Raw genomic sequence first — 7,949 nt, 5'->3', positions numbered from 1 at the left:
TCGAAACCATCAGCTGAAATCATAGCATCTCAAGATTCTCAAGTAGGTACAAAGGTACGCACTTGGATGTTCTCGTTATATTATTTAATCAGCTTTTGTTTTGAACTCATAACTCAAATTATTAGTAAATTAGTTCCCTGATTAGCTCGCCTATACCCCAAAACCAAGCAAACAAGCTCTCTCTCTCTCTCTCTCTCTCTCTCTCTCTCTCTCTCTCTCTCTCGATACTTGATTCTCTTGGTACTTCTAACTTCTAGTACTTGGGGTCATAAAGATCAGCTTCATGCAAGAATGTACCTCAGTACTTTCCTACTCTAAGAATTAAAATAGAAATAATGTATGATCGAACTTGGTACTATGTAAGAAACTAAGAATAGGTACATATGTACAATGTACATCTAGGTGTAGAGAAGTGACTTAACTATACTATTACGACATCGAATTAAGTAGGTTCGAAAAGTAATCGAGAAACGTGGGTTTAACCCTGATTGGTAGCCAGAATGCAGTCGTTCCCAATGAATCAAATGGAATCACTGAAGCAACGTTACGCGTGGTTGGTATCCGGATGGGTGACCACCTGGGAAATCGCGTGTTTCTAGCTTTCACAATTGACTGTGAATGTGTTCAAACTCCGAAAAAGTAAAAATTAATATTAATACTATTTTATTTTATTAACGCATTCCTTAGATTATGTGTTGACCTGTTGGACCACATAACTTTCATGCATTGTACGTTTTTTATTATTATTATTATTTTATTTTATTACGTATCTACCTACTTTATTTAGCTTAAGATATCTCTTTATTTTTTTTGTTTGTTTGTTTTTTTTTTTCAAATAACTTTTGAGCCCACTTTTATTGGGTCGATTGACTTCAACAAACTTTTATAATTTTTTCCTTTTGCAGAGTGAGTTGTACTGATTAGTGAACCAATAGTTCTCCTAGAAAAAAGTCCTATTACCACACAAAACAGATCAGAAGGTCTCATAGATCTTCTGACCCATAGGCTCCAGGTACAAGAGACTCAAGAGTTGACGTAACTAATGGTAATAGACCAGAGACCACGCCCCCACGATGCAAAAACGGCAAATGGAAGCAGTAAAGTACAGTTTGTCCCGGGACATTTCTATAAATAATGTCTCCCAAAGGGCACGGAACTACCATTCATAAAAGCTGCAGTACAAACTATACAAAGTACAATTGCTATTCATAAAGAGAAGAACTATTGTAGGCAGGGCCGGATTCAAGAACCCCCTCGGGCTCCTTTCTTTCTCTCTCCTAAATGAGAATAATATACGAAAACTAAGTAACGTTGTTGTTGTTGTTGTTGTTGTTGTAGCGGCTTTAGCTTTCGCCGAATGGCGATATCAGAATAAAGAAAAGATGTCTTTTTGTATCTGCTATACACCGGGGTGATGGTCTGTAGCTCTAGCCATGTTAATTTGGCTGGCTCGTCCTGAACCGCAGTCAACCATCGGGAGGACTTGTACGAAAACTAAGTAACCAACCTCAGTGGTGTTGTGGTTAGCACTTTGGGTAAATTTGTACACAAAAAGCCAACTCTGAGGTTTAGGTGATGTAGGTACAAACAGGCCTAAAAGTCGAGTTAAGCTTATACGAATCCAGCACGGTGGACTCTGGATCTGGAGGTTGGTGGTTCGAGCATTTTTTTTGTCACTAGCATGTATGCTTAACACAAAATTTCCTCCTTAAATAGTATTTGCCTATAATAGTATTTGCCTATAATTTGGAGCATCCCCTACTCCTATCTATAAGCCACTGTTCCCATTCTTGCCCCCCCCCCTCTTACTCAAATCCTGCATACGGACCTGTAATATTTGTAGATACTTACTTTGACTGTTTAGTCTCCTTTCAAAGTCCTGGACAAAATTCTATGGGGACCGGTGAAGAGAAAAGAGCGCCTTGAAAATTATTGAAGGAATTTTAATTGTGTCAAGCATGATTTGGTTATCACAAACACAAATTCTGTTCCCCAATCAATACATCTAGCAATATTATTATATGACTTGAATTCGAACTTCCAAATTCCAAGTTCACCCCACCAAGCACTAAAGCTCTACAAGACTGAGGTTGGTAACTTCATGCCTTCTTGAATTCGTAATACCGTTTTAAGCTTAAAGGCTCAAAAACTCGAAACCTCGAAAGTTTAATTTTGCTTTCCAGTGACCCGTATTTTGACGAAATTTCAAATTTGCATCGTTGAACAGAATTAACGAGAAATTTCAGCTTTCCAATTAAGAAAACAGACGCGGGAGCTTGCGACATTGGGTCCCATACGTACTGAATGATTAACAATCAACACACAACCTTTTTATGATTATCACGAAAAAGGAGAATTTTTGAGTTTTCAAAGAGGGAACCCTAACTGCTAAGGTGTTATCGTCCCGAAAGCGAAGAGAGAAGGAACTCAGGATAGGAGAGAGCCAGCCGTTCCGAGAACAAGGGCGGTTTTGGAGGGTAGCGCGTCTGCTTTGTAAGCGCTAGGTCACGGAATTGATTTTCACCTGGGGTGGATCTAGGCGCACGGTAGTGCGCCAGGCCAAGTTCCAGCCTAATTTTATCCTAAACAGAAAAGCCTGGTTCTCGAAACGGCTGGCTTTCTCCTATCCTGTCTTTCTTCTCTCTTTGCTTTCGGGACGATAAGACCTTAGCAGTTACAGTTCCCTCTCTCAAACCTCTTGAAAAAAAAAGAAAGTAAAAAATCTGTTTTGTTCAGTCACTATGCTCTTCAGACTTATCTAGATGTCTGAAGCTTGATTTATTTTTCCGTGTGTGAAGATTGATGAGAGCACAGGAACATCAGTACTAATTTACTTTGTTTCCTCAGACATAGAGTAGGCGGAGTGGGCAGTACTCGAAATGATCTTGGCGTTTCACAAATTACACAATGTTTTTCTAGTCGACAGCTAATTAGTTAAGTACATACAAATCCATAATGAACTTGAGAATGGTAATTTGTAATTTGTCTCCTGTCTGCTTTGTAAGCGCTAGGTCACGGAATTGATTTTCACCTGGGGGTGGATTTTATCCTAAACAGAAAAGCCTGGTTCTCGAAACGGGTGGCTTTCTCCTATCCTGTCTTTCTTCTCTCTTTGCTTTCAGGACGGTAAGACCTTAGCAGTTACAGTTCCCTCTCTCAAACCTCTTGAAAAAAAAATCTGTTTTGTTCAGTCACTATGCTCTTCAGACTTATCTATAGATGTCTGAAGCTTGATTTATTTTTCCGTGTGTGAAGATTGATTAGAGCACAGGAACATCAGTACTAATTTACTTTGTTTCCTCAGACACAGAGTAGGCGGAGTGGGCAGTACTCGAAATGATCTTGGCATTTCACAAATAACACAATGTTTTTCTAGTCGACAGCTAATTAGTTGAGTACATACAAATCCATAATGAACTTGAGAATGGTAATTTGTCTCCCAAGTACCTACCATAAGTACAGGGTGTCTCTGAGACATGTTATGAGAAGGTAGCTCTTTATTTCTTCAATCATTTGTCACCAGCTATAGGTTTCGTGTATGTGTAATGTCCGCCATTCACGCTCAGACTGTCTGAAAGACCTCTAGGTCTCGAGAATGGTTCCACGGTTTGAGCGTTTTCGGGCCTGGGGTGATTGCTTTGGACTAACAATTAGTTTTGGCTACAAAATTTTTACGAGCGGATGCCCTTACAAGAACTTCTTACTTTGGTGGTTTAAAAAAGATAGGGGTTTATAGTAGTTATAAATAGTTCATTATAAAAGACTTTTCATAAAAATAAGAGAGATGAAAAAAAAGTAGCAAAATATAGTCATTATTACCTATCCCCAAAACTAAATGTTAGGTGATAACTAAGGTAATTAATTACTAAAGTAATTTTGTTTTAAAAGATGAGTGTTTCACAGCCGTTTTTATTTCGTAGCAATAAAACAACTGTTACATTAGAATTAGACGTATGTGGTCTGTATCGTAGCATGCCCATCCCGTAGTATGCCTCTCATAACTAATTCTTGTCTGTTTCTTCATTTTCAGGCGAGGTGTTTCTAAGGACGATACCCGGGTGACTTCGAGCCCCAGTGTCACCAATACTACGAACCCTAGTTCTCCGCCTTCCTCTGCCACTACTAGCCCGCAACATTCTCTCACAACGTCCGTCAGAAGGTATGTGTGTGTCCCCTAGTAGCTTGCTTGTGTCTTAGAAGGTGTTTCCTAAGTTTAAGACATTACTTTAGGATTCTATCTAAAAGAAATATGTACAAAATAGTAGTAGGGGACCCATGAAATATATTGTTTCAACACTTTTTTTCCAAGTATTTGCGAGAGTAAAAGATACAGGTATTTGTTCGTTGGTTCTAGCAACCTGTACATTTGGACAACAGATTGCAAAAGTTTTTGATCAACATCATTGGGTATTGACTTTCGGCAAATACAGCGATTGATTTTCCCGAATAATATAGAATAGAATAGAATAGAATAGAATATACCCTGTTTATACTGCCAGAATGAGACTGAAAAGTCCCTTTACTCCCGCAGTCTAAACAAGGTCTCATGTATTTGGTACAAAATAGGTGTATTTTTTATAAATTAAAACCTTGCTTAAATTAAAAAAAAAAAGAAAAAAAAAGTAAGAAGAAGAAAAGGAAAAAGTAAGAGTAGGTCAATTTAAGAGGATTTACAGAGACCTTAGGTGTATTTTCCTTTCGGGAGACAACAGAAAAAATGACCACTGCTTTAATAGAAACTAAATCGAGACGTGGTCAATTTTCTAGAACAGTAATGAGGTCTACAGAACAGCAACCCTGTATATCTGTACAAGTAACATTAAATAGGTAATACATATCTCAAAAGGTAGTAGGACATTTCGAACAATAACTAACATTCAATAGACGTTCAAAGTAAGGCTAGACATAAAATCACTTCATTCACACTTTTACATAACGCCGAGTTCAACTCAAATACAGTTAGACCACGTATAAAACAAATATGAGTGTACCATATACTCGTATCTATAAATGAATGAATACCTATCTACTACAATGAGTATACTTTTGTAGTATGGAGTGTTATTATAAGTTGTGTGGTTTTGATTAAATTTAAAGTTTAAAGCCATTTGTATAGTTTATAGTACAATGAACTGTAGAACTCCACAACGGGGCTTCCAAGAGTCCAAGACCCAATAGGGATGATCTTCTTCAGTTTTTCAAGCATTTTTGATTTCCATTATGGTATTTTCAATTTTGTATATGTACAATTTGTGTGAATAAAATTTAACAACTCCACAACGGAGCACTCCACAACGGAACTTCCAAGACCCAATAAGGACTTTTAATCTTTTTTGAGGGCTCTCTCCTGGCTCAGTACTTTCCAATAGGGACTTTTAATCTTTTTTGAGGGCTCTCTCCTGGCTCAGTACTTTGAGGGAGGGCTAGATGCTCCAAATTAGAGGCATTTAAGCCCTCGCGGGGGAAAAATTGACCCTAAATGCCCGGGGCATATCCAGTAATCGGGCCTCGCATTCAATAAGAAAACTCCCTCTTTGTAGAACCTTGTTTACTAAATTTCAACGTGTGTTCTCTCTGATTTCAGCTCCGAGCGGAAAAGGACAAAATGGAGGAGTGGAAAAATCGGCTGCAAAGAGAACGAGATGAGGCGTATAAGCAAGTGAGTCCACTTATTCTATTCTATTCTATCCTGTTACGTGTAATAATGGTACTAATTTAATGAGAATTTAAACATAGGTACCTAATATGAGTATGTTCAACCTACCTCGGTGGTGTAGTGGTCAAGACGCTCGCTTGTTAAACAGGAGGGCGTGGGTTCAATCCCAGCCGAGGTATGGAATTTTATCCTCATATAATTTGAGAATTTGACCACAATAATAGTAGTAGCCTACTGCTGGAGTAAAGGGACTTTTCAGTCCTATGCGAGCAGTATAAATAAGCACTATTATTATTATTATTATTATTCCTCCTCCTCCTCTTCTTCTTCTTCTTCTTCTTCTTCTTCTTCTTCTTCTTCTTCTTCTTCTTCTTCTTTGTCTTTTCCCGTGTTCAGACGGGGTCGGCGTTGATCGTCAGCCTCTGAATTAGCCCTAGCTAAGGTAATTGCTTTGGGTTGGCATTTGGTTTAGGGTACAAACATTTTACGAGTGGATGTCCTTCGCACTCAACCTTTGCCAATTCTTTAGCAAGGGAAATTTCAGGCTGGTATCCTCCCTGTTTAAAGTCCCCCAGCCTAGTCATAGAGAATGTGTCTTTATTGATTTATGATAGTATAATGAGTGATTGTAGAGACACATTCTCTATGACCAACTAGGCAGACTCTGCTTTAAGTATGCGACAAGTATCATTCATATTGAACACAAGAAAATTTCCATTTTGTTCAATCTTTTTAAAGCATCCTTTTTTATTTCAATTTATTATGGTGTAACTAAACCATGCTTTATTTCTTCCTCCACAGCTTCGACTGCAAGCAGACTCATCCGAGGTAACCAGAAGAAGACTGGAGAGGGCTCGTCATGATGTAGTGCAACAAGTTACCGCTATAGTGGCCGAGAAAGATGTACTGGAACGAGAGGTAAATGCATGTCCAAAATTGATTTGGTTACGATTTCGTGTAAAGGTGTGTCCAGACATAGTCGACAGCCGTCGATCGATGTGGATTCACTGCCGATCGACTATATTTGGACACACCCTAATAGGGTACTGGTACCAGTAAGATGGCTCCAGATTAGCCGCACACAAAAAGCCCACTCTTAGGTTTAGGCCAGCCAATCACTATCAGGTATCAGGTAGACCTGACAGGCGGACCTGATTAGATGTAGCTGTCAGGTCTACCTGATAGTGATTGGCTGGCCCAAGTCATAAGCCATTCATATCCCCTCAATCAACTTCTTAAGAATCTTAAGTCTCTTATATCGAATGCTATGCAGACCACTGTAACACATTCACATGACCTCGATCCAGCAACCTGTGGACTGCAAGAACACAACTTGTACCGCCAATATCCGAGTGTTCAGAATAAGGTTGATGAATATTGATGTTCTCCTTTGTCCTGAATGTCAGGTGATCTCCTAAACTTCTTAATTTGATTGAGTCCTAAACTCCTTATATGCACCTAGTCTTTATATTGAGTGACTACTGTAGGTACTGAGGTCGATTTAAAGGGGGACACGGTTCAGTGGTAACGCGCTTGTCATTCAGAAAGTCCCAGGTTCGATTCCCACCATTGAAAAAAGCAGTCCTTTGATTTGAAATATTTGAACGGGTTACTTTCTGGTGTTCTCGTGTTGGCCCAATACCGGTATGAGTTAGAGAAGCCTATCTGATGAAGATCCATTTTTTCACCCCCTTTTTACTTAGCTTATCCTATAGGAAGGAAAGTAATGTATTCCATTTTCAGAATACTGGACTTTTTCTCTTTTGCAGAATATTCGACTGAAGGAGGCTCTACAAGATGTAGAGCGAAGATATCCGATCAGATCTGGTGATAAGAGAGCGGGCAAAACCGGGAGTGTTCTGGGATTGGAGAAAGAGGTAAAGTTACCACCGAACTGCTAACCAGCCAGCGAATGTTAGGATTTCCTGAAGTTAAAGAAGTTTCCCTAGCTATAGTTAAAGTTTTTTTTTTTTTAATGATTTGGTGTGACTGACGGGCGTTAAACAGGGAGTCCAGCTTAGTCTGGCTGGGGGACTTTAAACAGGGAGAATACCAGCCTGAATTTCCCTTTGCTAAATAAATAGAAAAAGTTAAGGGTGAAGGGCATTCACTCGTAAAATTTTCAAAGGCAAAACCAAATGTAAGCCCGAAGCAATCACCTAGGGCTGATTGAGAGGCGGACAAAAAGACAAAGAAGAAGAAGAAGAAGAAGAAGAAGAAGAAGAAGAAGAAGAAGAAGAAGAAGAAGAAAGAAGAAGAGAAGAAAAGAAGGAAGAAAGAAGAAGAAAGAAGA

General features: G+C 39.0%; 1 protein-coding gene across 1 annotated transcript; it reads left to right on the top strand.

The window, feature by feature from the left end:
* The first annotated feature begins 5,499 nt into the window (after positions 1-5,499).
* LOC103518203 lies at positions 5,500-7,557 on the top strand. The gene is made up of 3 exons (XM_026830089.1): positions 5,500-5,659; positions 6,458-6,574; positions 7,426-7,557. The coding sequence occupies exons 1-3, from the start codon at positions 5,606-5,608 to the stop codon at positions 7,555-7,557; spliced, it is 303 nt and encodes a 100-aa protein (XP_026685890.1). The 5' UTR covers positions 5,500-5,605.
* The last annotated feature ends 392 nt before the right edge of the window (positions 7,558-7,949 follow it).

Source organism: Diaphorina citri, unplaced genomic scaffold (assembly GCF_000475195.1).
Source record: "Diaphorina citri unplaced genomic scaffold, Diaci psyllid genome assembly version 1.1 scaffold2116, whole genome shotgun sequence".
Lineage (NCBI taxonomy): Eukaryota > Metazoa > Arthropoda > Insecta > Hemiptera > Psyllidae > Diaphorina > Diaphorina citri.
Note: the sequence above shows the minus strand (reverse complement) of the source record. Positions and strands in the feature narration are given on the sequence as shown.